The sequence below is a fragment of the Haliotis rufescens genome, unplaced genomic scaffold (genome assembly GCF_023055435.1).
Source record: "Haliotis rufescens isolate VD_foot unplaced genomic scaffold, xgHalRufe1.0.p SCAF_1, whole genome shotgun sequence".
Lineage (NCBI taxonomy): Eukaryota > Metazoa > Mollusca > Gastropoda > Lepetellida > Haliotidae > Haliotis > Haliotis rufescens.
In genome coordinates, this window is record NW_025963779.1 from 57,730,717 (window position 1) to 57,747,553 (window position 16,837).

Consider the following 16,837-nt stretch of genomic DNA (forward strand, 5'->3'; position numbering starts at 1 on the left):
AATTAAGTTCAAAATTTTTGAAAACCTGGTTGAAGGTTACTGATACAATATTTCTTTACATTTGTAAGCTCATAACGTTAACGTTAAGACAACTTAGAGGGAAATACAATACAGACAGGTTTGAGATCCCAGTGGCGTGTCAAGCTGAAGACACAGGTTTTTTTATTCCGCACATGAGTACAGTATGGCGAACCAATTCTTGGTGCCCTGCTGTAATATTGCTGAAAATGGCATTAAAGGACATTTATTTTTACAGCAGATGTAGACAGTGATATATGTATTTCTGTTATATCTTGTAAATAACATGTAGCATCTTTACATGAACCTCTGGCTGGCGAAGTTCACTGCCCCTATGAGATGAATGCTCTTTCCTTTGTGCATAGTGTTATAGACTTTCCTGTTGATTTTACCCTATCTGTATGATGAACATGTTCTGTTTGTTTTCCTGTCTCGGTTTGAAGTAGATACAAAATATCTTGTAGAATTACTAGCTGATGCAATACCCCATGCTTTTGTGCCTTACAGAAACCATTTTCAAAACAGGTGAGCCTGTACCGAGTACTTGACCTTGGCCTTGACCCTGATTCCTGTCTCTCTCACACATATACTAAATATCTTTGTATCTCTGTATGCTGTGGAACTGTGGTATCATCTTGCTTGGGATCAGTTTGCCATTCTCACAATATGATCCCGAATAATCACCAAGACCGAGGAGTGAAGTCATATCACAAACACCTGGTGTCATTACTTTCTCTTTGTCATGAATTCAGGAGGACACCTGGGTATTTCTTTGGAAATTCCCTAAATTCTCTATATTTTCTGTTTGTAATCAATTTGGTGAATTGCTATGAATGGGAGTTAAATTTAAAACTCAAACTCTTTGCACAACCAAGGCATTGTTTTACAAGCGATCTCAGCACTCAGACGTTTTAAAACCAATGTTAAAATATGGGCGTCACAGTACTAATACTGAATTGTTTGATAGCCATTTCTTAGAATTTGACGGATGACAAGTTTGACTCAATTTATGGATAACAAGTTCTTTAATGTACTATTATTCCACTTTTGATATAGATACCGTTGTTAAACAAAACTGAATAGTGTGACCAAGGTTCAGAATTATACCTTGTGGGTGGAGGATTAACAACAATGCACACTCATGAGAGGGTTAACATGAGTGGGTTAAATAAGAAACAGGAGGATAATATTGTAGCAACATGATGGCAGCTAGAGAACGCATGATGAGGAAGCCATTTAAACAGGAATAACCACGTATTACATAGGTGGAATGATTGGATAAGGAGTAGGTGGATGGGATGAAATGGCTCAAGATTAGTTCTAATACTAAAATAACTTTGTGAACTGGGCCATGGACTGCCGTTTCACAAAGAAATTTAAGCACAATTTGACTGTCACAGCATAGACTTACAATTGTCCTAGTGCGAAGATGGTTTTGTAAACAAGCCTTGGTATGTAGAAGCAGATGTGGTATGCAATGACTGGTCACTCATCTTTCTCATCATCAGTTTGCTGTGATTTGCAAAAAGCTAAAAAAACAAACATACTCACTCACCAACATTGAAACTGCATAATGTGAAGTCGGTAAAGTATGTATCCATAGTTGGCTGATAACCTGGGTAGATGGAGATAGATGGCTCATAGGTCAGCAACGCACACGACCACATCGTGCTCAGCAAGCTCAGCCCTTTGTGTGTCCTCGTCTTCTTCTTTCCAGCTGCTTTACAGTAACAGCCTCTTTTTCCTGCTAAATAGTTATAGTAATGTGGTCTGGTGTGAAAGCTAGTGTGAGAGACAGTGTTTTTTGCAAAGCATTTACATTATTTATGTTACTTATTAAAGAAGAGTAGTAAACTGTAAACATGGTTGGTGCCACAATTTTTTCACTTTTTCAGCATTTCATGAATATTTATTTTTGTACCCTTCCCTCAGCACATATCTTCCTCTTGCAATTCAAAATATCCAAAGTTTGAAGGACCTGGATGACTTCAAACATGAATTCACCTTAATTGATATATCAAATAATTGTTGCTACATATATATAAAGTACCATCCAGCCCTTAGTTTCTTTCTGCATATGCATCAAGTACACCCAGCCCTAGTTCTTGTATATTAAGGAGGGTAATAATTACTGATGGTACAGCCAGTAAAACAGGAATGGTACTTTCAATAACTGTTTTCATATTCCCCAACATTGTTTACTTAATAATTAATTATATTGATTGCTAAGTATTTTTGTAGGTAGTCAGTTGACATGGTGGCTGTGATGGTGGGTTGGTACACGTCGTTGATGCTGCTGCACAAACTCTTCACTTCCTGAACCATTTGGAAACATAGGTTCCTTCAATCACTCATCCCACTTTTTTATGATCCTAGGACATGATCTCACATAAATGATACCTTAAAAATAAAAATAAAAATAAAAATAAAACATAGGTTCCTTCAATCACTCATCCCACTTTTTTATGATCCTAGGACATGATCTCACATAAATGATACCTTAAAAATAAAAATAAAAATAAAAATAAAGAAAATAATAATGATAATAATTGCAAGACCACAGAAGGCATGTTAAAAGTGCATGACATTATTGCCCCATGCAGTGGATGAGTGTGTATTGAGATTACACTCTCAACTCCGTAGGGAGTATACATGTGTCTTTACAATGCGATACCTTGCATCTAAATGATGTTTGAAAGTGTCCCAGTTCTTGTCAGTTGTACCTCTCTGTCCCTACAGGTGGCATGTGTAACTATGTGTAACTGTGTGGCATTTTGGAATAGATATCCTTCAAATTGTCTCATCGGTGGCTTGGAGTATTATGTGTCATCGTACTCCGATGGCTCGTGACATTGCTCTTAATATCAATCACTGGTTTGTTTGGTCCAGGCTAATTGTTCACAGGCCACCATCACAGAGCTGGAATATTGCTGGGTGTGGTGCTACACAGCAATAAAAGTTTCTCTTATCATGAAAAAGTCATAATGTGTACATCCTCCACATTGTATTCTGAAGCACTACATCTGTGTAATGTATTTTATAGGACTGCAATGTTGAGATATGTTATACCTACACAGATGTGAAACCTCAGTACATATCTGTTACTGGTTCTCTGTTTTATGGTGGATATGTGTAGGATGGAGTGTTGTTACTTTTAAATTTTTTGTAAATCTGGTAATTTTTTCAGTTATTTTTTCAGGTTTAGCATCTAATCTATGTCTGTTTAAGCTCTGAACTAATGTGTATTTTCTTCCTCTGTGTATGCTAATCTGGGAGGGCAGGTGAAGGGACTGCACTTTCCTGGGATGCACAATCCTGCATTTTCCCAGTTTGTGCTTGACCGCAGTAAACGCTTGATACGCGTGGTGAGCTTGTCATGCTTCCACATCTCAGTGTTGTGTGTCTTCTCAGACTTCTTTCCTTATAGAATATGTACACAAAGTATTCTTTTTGTCGTGTTCCTTGTCGCAGTGTGTGTAGCCTTGTGTACACAATTTCTTTAAGTGACATTTTAGAAGATGTATTAGTGAAGACTAGAGTTGACTTGTAGAGTTCAATTTCATTATTCTTTCAATGAACATTCAAGTACTAGCTTGATAAAGCTTCAAACATCTGTATGTTCAAGCTTAATGAGTCAATGAAGGGCATTTAGAAGTGATACACATTAGGAAGAATTTTTTTGGATGTCGACTACTTTATTATGAGGAACACATCGTTTGGGTGTATATGCTTACTCCTTCATTCACCTGATCAAGAGGTAAGCATATACTCCGAAACGATGTGTTCTCTTAAAGAAAGAAGTTGACATCCCTAAATTCTCTTCCTTTAGCTTGATAAGGTACAAACATCTGTATGAAATATTGCATTGAAAGAATAAGGGAGTGGACATCCAGAAGCCCATTCTGTCTCCATGTATATACAATATAGATTTTATTCAGTACAGAGTTATGTTGAAAGGATGATAGTCATACTTTGTTATATGTGAATGTTATGTAGCATGTCTGGTGTTCGTGTTTCCTTTGGGTTTTGAAGATTATGATGACCATTTGTAATATGAGTCTGTGATAGTTTCATTACATTATTGTTAACTGTGGCATAAAACAACAGTCATCCTTGTTCTGCCCACCATAATGGTTCTATGATTATGAAGGTTAAAGTTGACATCAGTATGTCAGACTGTGCCAAAAGCTTTTGAGTCGGCTAAACCCCAACTTGGCTCTTGGCGTCATTGTTAAAAATTGTTATCATATGGAGTCTTTTATGGCTGATGTTACTATTATTATCATTTTTTTTAATACTTTGATGTTTTGCCATCTGTGTGAAAAAAGAAGTGTGAAGGTAGTCAGTTGAAACTTACATGGCTAAACTGTTTGAGATGCCAGGTGAGCTATGGTAGCTATGTATGATGATGAAGAATATGATTCTCATGACAGAAGTGTCAATAGGAAAGGAATCGTATCTTTTTTATGTGTATCCACAGCTTCCATGAAGTAATACCTCGCTTGCGTGGGCTTTCTTTTCACAGTGAAGAGGTGGCTTGGTGGCCCAGTGGTCGTAACTGTGCAGATGTTTGCCCTTTTAGCATGTCAGGATGAACTGGTTGTGGGTTTGAACCCCAGATTCACCCCGACTGTGATCCTTGTCTGTCAGCACCATTCCGTGATTGTTAGGTTTCACCAGATCTACAGTTGAAAGTCTTGGTAACCTTGTGATTAGTGTATTACCAGCAGTAGTGTGTGTAGGTAACCATCGTCATGTATGTTGTCACTGCACTGATCTGCATCCGTCATGAACCTCCACAACATGGCATGTCATTGTTTGCTCACCACCAGTAGGGTCTGGGGCACCAGGTGTCCGTCCACTTTTGTGCATGTGCAGGGTAGCATCGTCAGTGTAATATGGAGGTAATATATCAGCTTTAAAGTCAGATAAAATTATATTATTTTAATATTTCATACAAAAGTAGATGGGGATGTCTTTTGAAGATGTTAACTGTTAATGTTAATCTTGCCAATGTAATTGTTGAACTGTGAATAATTATTAGTAACACTCTGTTGGCTTTATGATGCCCTGTGTGTGGAGTTTCATGCTGTGATGTGTGTTTCAGATCCTGCGTCGCCAGGTTGTTGGAGTACGACGTATGGGATCCCATCCTCATCTGCCACACTGTAAGTACACAGACTCACCAGTCACTGGTAATGGAACGTTAAAAAAAGAAAGAACAATATTCAAAAGCAACAATGGTTGTTAGATATCAATCATGGCTATATGTATCATTTCAAATTGCCAAATAGGAACTTGAGTGACCCAGCTGTCAAAGGTGCTGCTGTGCCGTGTTGCATTCCTTAGGTGTGTGTGTTTACGACTAGATTGGAGTGAGAGGGTTCAAATCCCCTGTTGATGTGTGTGTGTTTATGACTGCAGATCTGAGTGGCATTGCTGATGATAGTGTGAGGCTGTGGAAAGGTTCAAATTCCCCGTTGATGTGTGTGTGTTTATGACTGTAGATCTGAATGGGAAGGTTCAAATCCCCTGTTGACATGTGTGTGTTTATGACTGCAGATCTGAGTGGGAGTGGTGATGATAGTGTGAGGCTGTGGAAAGGTTCAAATTTCCCGTTGACATGTGTGTTTATGACTGTAGATCTGAGTGGGAGTGGTGATGATAGTATGAGGCTGTGGAAAGGTTCAAATTTCCCGTTGACATGTGCGTTTATGACTGTAGATCTGAATGGGAGTGGTGATGATAGTATGAGGCTGTGGAAAGGTTCAAATCCCCTGTTGACGTGTGTGTGTTTATGACTGCAGATCTGAGTGAGAGGGTTCAAATCCCCTGTTGACATGTGTGTGTTTATGACTGCAGATCTGAGTGGCATTGCTGATGATAGTGTGAGGCTGTGGGAAAGTTCAAATCCCCTGTTGACGTTTGTGTTTATGACAGTAGATCTGAGTGGGAGGGCTCAAATCCCCCGTTGATGTGTGTGTGTTTATGACTAGATCTGAGTGGGAGGGTTCAAATCCCCCGTTGACATGTGTGTGTTATGACTACAGATCTGAGTGGCAGTGCTGATGGTAGTGTGAGGCTGTGGGAATGGGGCCACGCTCAGCCTCTCACTGTTCTTAGACAACAAGGGTCCTTCCCCAAGGTCACCAAGGTGCTGTTCAATGCTCAGGGCAACAAGGTAAACATTCTTCATGTATTTCATCATTAAGCACTAAATCTAAATTGCTATCTGAACATGTGAAATAGACCTTTCACTGTACTGAAGTGATACATTATGCCTCATTGGCCAGATCATTTTCAGACTAAGGAAATACTTAACAAATAGATCATTCAGTTAATCTTGTCAAACAATATGTTTGTCTCATCTCACCTGATAAAATAGTTAAAAGAAACATTTTGGCAAAATCCATGTTTATCCATGTTTGATAGGTGTTTATGTTACTTAAAAAGCATAATACTCGGAGGAATAGGAAGAGATTGGCTAAAGGGGTAAAGCTGGGTATGATATTTGTTTAGTTTGTTTGACTGAGATATCTCCTGATACTGATTCTTCATGTTCTAGTGTTGTGTAAGCGACATAGAGGGATCCATCTGTCTGTGGCAGGTTGGCCTTGGCAGCAACTTCAACAAACCAATCATGGTAAGGATTCTCTAGCCCAGCTTATGGAAGTCAAAACACTGATAATATAGATACTGAAAGACCTAGTTGTCTACTGGATCACAGTTTTAGGTGTCATGTGTGTGCACGAGCACACAATCTCCTGATTTATCCAGTTTATCTCAAATGAAATGATGGTTGATTCCTTGTGTTTGAGTAGATGAAATAGTCCGTTTGTTTCATAACCTGACTTGATGTTTTTGACAACCTGGTTGCAGAGCTTGAGCTGTCACAACAAGACAACCAGTGACTTCACATTTGTGGGGTCATCAAGTCTGATAGCCACAGCGGGCCACTCATCAGAGAGCAAGAATGTTTGTCTGTGGGACACGTTGCTGCCTCAGCGTAGTGCTCTGGTTCACGGTGAGTAGAGTGCAGGTGCTGGGTCACATGGTCAGAAACACTTTAGGGTACTGGCATTTTGTCTGAATGTGTTTCTGATGCTGCCTCAGCGTAGTGCTCTGGTTCACGGTGAGTAGACTGCAGGTGCTGGGTCACATGGTCAGAAACACTTTAGGGTACTGGCAGTTTATCTGCATTTGTTTCTGCTGCCTCCATTGATGATTTTTCTCATGTCTACTATGCTGAGTTTATTGACATAAGAAACTATCTTTACAAATGGACCTTTGGAATTCATCTTGACTTAATATGCAATAATGTTTCCATTGCATGTAGTAGTGTAGTTATCTTCTTCACCCTCATGTACTAACATTGTGAGGTAGTGGTCAGGGTGCCGTTGTACAAACAACCTCAGTGCTACAGCTGTCATAAGTCTATGTTAAGGCATGGAAGTTACTCTCACCTTAACGCTAAGATCGCTTAGTACAATGGCACTCTGGTAGAAGTCCATGTTAACCTAGCTGTACATGTCCACAATTTGCTACTGTCACAGCTGTTTATCAGAACATGCAGGGGCACTTACCCTTTGCAGCATGCATCAAACCATTCCAATCAAAATAAAACTGTTTATAGTCTGTAGTCTTTAATCACCAGAAAATGGTGCCAAAAGAAGTTGGAGCTATTAATGTGAAAGGTTTCGGGGACAGCTTGTTTAGATAGAACTTTAAAATCAGTGTTAAATTAAAGCTGTTGTTTGTTCCAGCATTCACGTGTCATGAACATGGGAGTCCTGCCGTCGTGTACGCCCCACAACACCAGATGCTGATCAGTGGGGGCAGGAAGGGAGAAATATGTATCCTTTCGTAAAGAATTGAAAGCAAGCTACCCTTTACTGATTCCTCCAAATACAGAATAAGACCCAAGTGCCCAGAAGTGCCCAGATGTGTCGTATAATCAGCTACCAATTGCTTTGTTACTTTTGTCACTACTCCCAAGACCGGGGTCCGATCCCCAAAGTGTTTGTAGTGCTGTGATGTTCCTAAGCCTGTGATAAACTATAAGTTACGATAGGTCGTAAGGCTGCGATTGCTTCCTGTATCGAGACTCCAGTAAAATTTCTTTTGGTCTTGAAAGCTTAGCTAATAAAAATAAATTGACACTACAGAAAATGTCAAGTGTTTGGGCTATGAGACTCCAAAAGGGTTTGCAGAATGTCCGGATTGGCCTGTTCCTATACCGGTTACTGCATATTACTAAATGCCATAAAACATTCCCTCACTCACTCTACACAGCATACACCCTTGAAAGTCTATTGCAATTAGAGGTTAGCTTTGTGGATGAAGCGTTTGCTCATCATCCGCAAGGCCCATGTTTGATTCCCATGACACATTCCTCATTCTCCATATGAAGAAAGCAGTTTCCTTAGCCTGTGTCAGGTATTTTTGACATGCGTCAGAGACAGATGCGACACACATTCCAGGCTCATGATGGACCAATCAAATGTCTAGCCATGGATTCTGAAGAGGAATACTTTGTCACAGGATCTGCCGAAGGCGATGTCAAGGTCAGGATTGTACTATGCTATATGCAGTTAAATGTAGAAAAATAACTTCTTTCACATATTAGTGTCAACTTTTCATGGTAAACAGATGGTATGAACAGATTTACCAAGTGGTTGTAGTCTTAAGGTAACTTGGAAGGTGATGCAGTGATTGATACTTTGATTGTAGATTTATTTTATTTAATGGAAGGCCAGAGCAATTTTGTTCCTTGTTTTACAGATTTTTATTTTCACCAAATTACATAATATATATGGAAAAAACCCATCAAAATATGTGTTTAGAGTAATAAGTTTAGTGACTAGATATATTACTGCATTGTGAGTACCACTGTATTCTCTTGTATATATAATGCACATCCTACTTCCAAGAGTTAAAACTGTCAAAATGTCAATTAATGATACATTTTGAGATCAGTAGTTGCTTGATGTAATTATTTCATGTTATGGATATTGTTTTTTAAAACTGTCAAGAATGTACAGGTGAAAGAAGTCTTAGTCTGGTGTTACCATTCATTACTTGCACATTAACACACTCATCTGTAGAATGTGCAATCAGAGAGACATTTTCACATTTGAGTCCGATTTTTAAAATTGTTATGTCCTGCAAATGATGAGAGCAAGTGCTAAAAGTGTATTGTGTGGAAAGTACACAAAATATTTGAAACACACTGATGATTGATAGGTGGGAATGTACCAATTATTACAAGTGATTGATAATTAAAAAACGACCAAATCCTAAAACTCCTTAGCAGTTAAATCAATATGTGATAATTATGCTTGAGCTTTTGTAGATGATCTTGTAATACTGTGACTGTCTTTCAGGTCTGGGGCCTAGATATTCACCAGCTTCTGTTCTCCTTTCCTGGAGAGCACAGCAAGAGCACCTTCTTCAAGAATGTGGGGTCCACATCAGGGGTGGCCCAGGTGTCTCTGGGCCCGGGTCATCACCTTTTCTCGTGTGGCGTGGACGGTTCCATGAAGTTCAGGCAGTTGCCGGAGAAAGATATAGTCGTCCAGACCTGGCCGTCTTGACCAGCATGGTGATATAGACATTTGAAGGACATGGTCAAGTCATGTACACTCACTCGTATATGGATAATATAGAAAGTGGCATCACATAGACTGGAGGCTGAGGTTATGTCTGTCATTGAAACTGTGAGGATTATTTAGCTAACCTTGCTGGTCACATATGTAGTTCCATCAAGCCAAGATGGTGTAGTGCAGTTCGAACAGGCCACAATGGTGATGTTTTCTCTCTGGCATAATTGACATTGTTTCCGAATTGGTGAGATCAGTGGTTTCCTAGTCATCTCAGATTATTTGATGTAGCTGTAGATAACTGAAGGTGATTGTGATTAGAACTGCGTATTAGCCCATTGTATAGGCTCCTTGTCCATTGTAAAGAGAAAGTCCTACATGTCAGACATTTGATGGTTTTAGTGTTGCTAGTGGACTAGTGGTACAACACTAGCTAATTATGACATGATTCCTATATATACTATATTCCTTACAACTTTCTAGCCAAGTTGTGTGTCATTGTGTCTTGCTGCGAAGTTTTCTATTGGTCAGATTTATGAAGAGTTAGCAAGAAATGTATACACAATTAAATGAGGTATTATGTTAGATGAATCTATTGAATTGTGTACTGTAGTGTTGGGAGTAAGTGTAGACAAAGCCCATTCGTTGTGCTTTAGGAATATAGTACTGAATAAGCTGTTATGCACAGTTGTTGATATGTTAGGGGTGTTCTGCTCACACAAGGCAACTTGCAGGGTTGTGATAAATAAGTTATATTTTACTTCATTGTATGATTTGGACAGTATTAGTCAATTGTTGTGTGTTGATGTAACTGATTAAGAATAAGTCTCTTTGATAACTAGACATGATGTCCTAGAGAAGGTGCAAATGACACGAAATAGGAATAGTTATTGAAGAGTAGTTGGAAACTGGTAGTATCTATAAATGAAATGGCATAGTATATTCCTATCATTAATTTCAAAATTAACTGATTAAGTATGAACAGTGTCTTGAATAATAATAATAATAATAATAATAGAATCAATTTGTGACTTGTTTTAAAGTAGATTGAAGTGCCACTGCAAATTAAGATCCTATTGGTTAATTAAGCTTATATGCTTCTAAACACATTTTGATCCAATAGGCTACAGCACTGGATGCCAAAACGGAAACATTTTTCCTTCATGTTAATCTCCTGTGCAATAGGCAACTTACTGGTATGTCGAAACGGTTCTTTTTTATTGCCCGATTCAGTTACCTCATGTTGAACATTATTTCAATGAAATAGAAATGCATCTGTAATACAAGATGTGCAACACTTGATGTACACCCTGTTGGTTGAACACTGTTTACCGTTTTAAGGAATAAGTGTAGAATCGATATAAACCCTCATTATTGCTACCTACAGCATGTTGCTGTCCCCTGTTCTGTTTGTTTATATTATGTATATATTATAATACTCAGAAGTATACTTTCTTCAATTATTTCTATAATCTGTTTGACTTCAGTTGATGAAATGGTATGAACTGCTAGTGATTTCCATCGCTCTATTTGATCTCACGTGCAATATATTGTAAATACAAACACCAGTGTATTGAGTTGCACATGTGCTGTGTACAGACTTGAGGTGATGTGTGCACTCATTTCTGGGCCAGTTGGGTTCAACAGTAGAGAGTTCTCCGGCAAACTTTCTAGTCATTTGTACAGAATTTCTTCACTCTCCTCTTGTATTTTATTCTCTGTATTCTTTTATATCCCTAGATTTTATTTTGTCTGTATATTTTATATAACAATGCTCTCACCCATTGAAATTATTCTTATGTTTAAGCTCAACAACCATACTCTTCTTGATATAATTGTATACAGTTTAAAAAGTTCTTTGTAAAATTTTATTTAATATTTGATGACTAAATATTAGAGTGATCCCCCTTTTCCCACCAGTCGGCCATTTTGTTATCATTTTCATCAGGACACAGTATAGTGGGACCGTGAGTATTATTGATTGAAGTATCTAATAAACGTCTATGTGTTTTTTCATTGTAGAAAGCATAATAGAATCTGTTATACATGTTTGTAAGATAATATATGTCACTTTTTCACAGGATGTGAGGTGTTGCGCTAAATGTGCAGGATTTGTTATGGTGTTTTGTGATCTGCACCTGTTCGGATGTTGAGACACTGTTACTTGTACAGACCAACTGTTTATGTAGAAGATTACTAGTTGTTTACTAGATGTTTATCAACAATGGAAGTGCATCCCATATGGAAACATCAAATAAAACAGGAATATACGTATTTGAGTTGGAAGTCTGAGAGAAAGTAACATACAGTCAGTGATCAAGAATCAGGTATCTAGTTTGATACGGAGACCACTATTCTTACAATCTAATGTTTATGGCCTCAACTGGAGGATGCAAAAGTACTCGTTTTACGACCCCCAACATGCCTGTCTATCAAGATACATCAAAATCATAGATCTGCCTTTCATCTCCAATACATTCTGACTTGTAGTTTTGATATAGTGATATATGGATATGTATCAGTTTGAAGTACAGTCTGTTCTATAATCTTCGATTCAGTTTGATATACAATCTTGTACACAGTCTGATTTATAGTCTTATATACAGTGTTATTGACGTTCTGTTATATGGTCTTATGTACAGTCTGTTATGTACAGATTGTTATTTAGTCTTGTTTACAGATTGTTATATAGTCTGTTATGTAGTCTGTATACAGTCTGATATGGGGTCTCATGTGCAGTCTGATATATGGTCTTATATACAGTTTGACGTATGGTCTTTTGTTTGGGCTGATATATGGTCTTCTATACAGTCTGGAATATGGTCTTATGTACAGTCTGGAATATGGTCTTATGTACAGTCTGATATATGGTCTTATGTACAGTCTGATATATGGTCTTATGTACAGTCTTACATATGGCCTTACATACAGTCTGATATATGGTCTTATGTACAGTCTCATAAATGGCCTTACATACAGTTTGATATATGGTCTAATGTACAGTCTGATATATGGCCAGTCTGATATATGGTCTTATGTACAGTCTGATATATGGTCTTACATACAGTCTGATATATGGTCTTACATACAGTCTGAAATATGGTCTTACGTACAGTCTGATATATGGCCTTACATACAGTCTGATATATGGTCTTACGTACAGTCTGATATATGGTCTTACATACAGTCTGATATATGGTCTTACATACAGTCTGATATATGGTCTTACAGTCTGATATATGGCCTTACATACAGTCTGATATATGGTCTTATGTACAGTCTGATATATGGTCTTATATATACAGTCTGATATATGGTCTTATGTACAGTCTGATGTATGGTCTTATATATACAGTCTGATATATGGTCTTATATATACAGTCTGATACATAAACACATCCCATTTATAGAACTGTCATACTAGAGTGAGTATTAAATGCACATGCAGAACCTGTCGCTCCATATCCTATGACAAACAGGTTGTTCAATATCCTTCTTTGGTTTATGATAGTTCTCAAAACTAGAAAGGATGGAGGCATCTCTCTCTATGTTGTCGCCTGATTGCTGCAGGTGCACCTTCAGATAGGTGATAATGAAGTAGGCATCTCTCTATATATATCATTGTCTAATAACCTCAGGTGCACCTTCAGATAAGTGATAATGAAGGAGGCATCTCTCTATATGTACCATTGTCTAATAACCTCAGGTGCACCTTCAGATAAGTGATAATGAAGTAGGCATCTATATATATATATCATTGTCTAATAACCCAAGGTGCACCTTCAGATAAGTGATAATGAAGTAGGCATCTCTTTGTATATCGATGCCTAATAGTCCCGGATGTGTCCTTCTGATAGGTGATAATGAAGTAGGTGTCTTTTTGTATATCCATGCCTAATAACCCAAGGTGTATCCTTCAGATATGTGATAATGAAGAAGGCATCTCTTTATATATCGATACCTAATAACTCCAGGTGCACCTTCAGATATGTTATAATGAAGTAGGCGTCTCTTTGTATATCGATGCCTAATAGTCCTGGGTGTGTCCTTCTGATAGGTGATAATGAAGTAGGCATCTCTTTATATATTGATGCCTAATAACCCAAGGTGCGCCTTCAGATAGGTGATAATGAAGTAGGCGCCTCTTTGTATATCGATGCCTAATAGTCCCGGGTGTGTCCTTCTGATAGGTGATAATGAAGTAGGCATCTCGTTATATATTGATACCTAAAACCCAAGGTGTATACTTCTGATAGGTGATAATGCCCTCTGAAAGGATGTAATCAACAATTGATCTGTATTGTGGATACACCTAGTGTAGTTCTTTATGTTTGGTAGGCTGTACTTATTTATCCTGTTTTGTATATAGTTATTAAAGTAAGGATGTATGCCACGTGATCTGAATGAGTGGGATCTGCATCCATGATGCATATGTTCAAGGCTCCATTTCAAGGTTGTAAACTTCTGTTGTTAATTCTGTGATACTGTGTGAGAGTTAAAACACTGAGTCTCTACACCAGATGTTCTTGTATGATGTGAGTTGCTGGCTGCTCTACATATGTTGATGTTAACGTTCTGGTTAAAATACAGGTTAACTTTGAATGAAAATGTTGATATCTTCATAAAAAAATTATGACAGTGATTGATTCAAGTTTTATGATTTTTTGTTATTGCAACTTCATTGGATTCAATGACATCATCACCAAGACCACAAAGAATATGTACCAGTCCTTAAGGAAACTATTTCAATCATAGTAATTGAACCAAATTGCGATAGTCGAGTTCGATTCAACAGGGACATGTTTATTTGAATTGTTTAATATGGGAGAAGCATGCAGTGGAATAAGATGTTTGTGTTCTGTGAAGTTTGTTTGTTACCTGGTTAACAATTTGTTGTTAAAGCAGTGGATCCACACATGAGACCCAAATGGATTTGACAATCTGTGAAAATGTCTCGAAAAAGCTACCACCAACTGAATGCTAGTTTGATATTAAATGTCACTTACCAGATTGGAAGTGCAAATGCAGCAGGCACAGATTGCATCCATCAAGGTGAGATTCAGTTTACCTTATACAGCTGTAGCTTTAAGATTGATGTGCATGGTTTGTTTAAGACCTGCATCACTTTAGGCTTTCCTCCCACATTAAACTGACATGCCGTGATAAAACTGAAATACTGTTCAAAGTGGCTTTAAACCAGTCTCACTCACTTTTAAGAAGGACTGTATGATGCTCCAACATCTGATTCCATGTCCAGTCTTGGTCTAGACATTGTAAGGAGTGTCCCAGGTGAAAATGAGATGGTGTCTGTATGTAGGGTAATCATTAACTGCCAAATTGATGCACATACAATTTGTGCACCTAGAAAAAACAATATAATTTTGAATCATTGTTTGGACTGCCAATTGTCTTGAGCCTGGTACCCCTTTAAGGGTAAATGCCTGGCATTGTATGTCTACATGCTGAACAGTGGTCAAACTAAAGTATGAAAATCATGGAGTCCTTGTCATCACCTTAATATTAGAAGTTGAAGATTTAGGGGGTCAAATACGAATTCTACAAGTAATATCTCCAGGACCTCCCTTAATTTCAAACACTGATGTATCAGTGTAAAGTGTGTGAGTATTACACTTGTTCATCATTATAGCTCTATTTAAGAATGTGGAGTGTTTTGGTTTGTCCATTATTATCAGTTTTGTGTTTGAATACTGAACATAATTTACACATATGTAAATGTTTGACTGCATAATTGTTGTTTCACGTCTAAAAAATAGCCCCAGATGTACATGAACTCTTAATTAGCATGGTTCCAGAGAAGATGCTTTCCTAAATTCTAACCATCATGCCAGCCTATTAGCCTATGATGTTTGTTTCTTTAGTATCTAACTTCATTAACCTCCACATTATTTGTTCCATTCATACATTCATCAGTTGGTATCTGAAGCTTGGTGTAAGTTTAGCACCTCTGTATGTGTACTTTTTCTTTAATATGTTTATCAGTTGAATGTCTATGCATTGTTTGCGGTCACAAAATTGCATTTTGAGTAATGCCCAAGTACTCAATATTGTTGAAATAGGGCATGTAACCTATAAACAATGTAAGTTTATTAAACATATGCTTTGGGGAATTTGCATAAAGAACATCAATAATGTTGACCTAATTTTAGCAACATCTTACACTTCCTTTTTAAGTTAGTTACTTATGTAAGGAATCTGTGTGTAGAATACTTGTTCTTCGATAGGTAACACAACACCCAGAGGTATTGATACATCTAGTTTAGAGCTTTATCCCATGTAGATTGGAACCTTTTTCATCATTCCAATTTAGTAATATTTTGTAGTATAAGGTGATTTTGACTCAAATTATTGTGCTATGTAAATCTTCAGAGTCATAGTGAAATGAATTTCATATATTCGTATAACCTTTCTTTTTACATTTCTTGCACTTCATTTGGGTGAATTTACATATCTATTATTGTGAGTATTACACTCATGTTTTGTCTATATGTATTTATGATTGTCAGAAAAGAATTTTCGTGTTTAATATTGTACTATTGCAGAGATTTATAAAGATTTTAATTTGTTTTATGTTTTATTTTCATTTGTATAGATGGGTATTGAAGGGTGAAAAGACCATGCTGAAGTATAATACAAGTGTTTGCAATATAGGGTTTTATTGATACTAAACATGTTGACCACTTCATTCCTTATACCACTGTTTCTGTTGTATTTGCAGAGGACTGATTTGACTATTTGTGTATATGTTGGTACAATGTGTATATTAAACTACAGCAGTGTACATAGTTGTCCTGTTGTTCTCTTGTACACAGCGGTAGTCATGTTGCTTGTTGTGTGTCCCGACACCATTCAGTTCTATTACAGAGAATGCTTCAATCGTATATTGCCAGTTATGAATGAAAACGCAATTGTGATCAATTAATTGATTAAAAAGGTAATTTATGGTTAAGCAAAGTGTTGTTTTTATTTATTTTCGTTTATACAATCAGTTGGTTATTTGGGACCTTTTAAGTAAGCGAGAATATTACACAGCATTTTCAGCAAGCACAAAGTACCTTGCAACACTTCTCAAAACTCAAGTATTATACTTATCTGACACCAGAGTGCTCTTTGCGTGAAGGTCATCTCTACTGCAATGCATCCCCCTGCTCGTCCCTCTCTCCGCCCCCTTCCTTCACAAACGTCTTCAGCAGTTGGCTTCT

At 37.5% G+C, this 16,837-nt stretch overlaps 1 protein-coding gene across 10 annotated transcripts in view; it reads left to right on the forward strand.

Annotated features, from left to right (window-relative positions):
* Positions 1-16,584, forward strand: part of LOC124131479 (dmX-like protein 2) — a 104,624-nt gene extending 88,040 nt beyond the window's left edge. For 6 of the 10 annotated variants that reach the window (XM_048398447.1, XM_048398469.1, XM_048398450.1 and 3 more), the window contains 9 exons: positions 526-543; positions 3,300-3,383; positions 5,126-5,186; positions 6,069-6,199; positions 6,584-6,661; positions 6,898-7,042; positions 7,782-7,871; positions 8,455-8,582; positions 9,402-16,584. In XM_048398447.1, coding sequence (XP_048254404.1) covers positions 526-543; positions 3,300-3,383; positions 5,126-5,186; positions 6,069-6,199; positions 6,584-6,661; positions 6,898-7,042; positions 7,782-7,871; positions 8,455-8,582; positions 9,402-9,611 — 945 coding nt within the window. In that variant the 3' untranslated portion in view covers positions 9,612-16,584. The remainder of the gene's footprint in view (positions 1-525; positions 544-3,299; positions 3,384-5,125; positions 5,187-6,068; positions 6,200-6,583; positions 6,662-6,897; positions 7,043-7,781; positions 7,872-8,454; positions 8,583-9,401) is intronic. The other 4 variants (XM_048398479.1, XM_048398489.1, XM_048398473.1 and 1 more) reach the window with 3 other exon arrangements.
* The last annotated feature ends 253 nt before the right edge of the window (positions 16,585-16,837 follow it).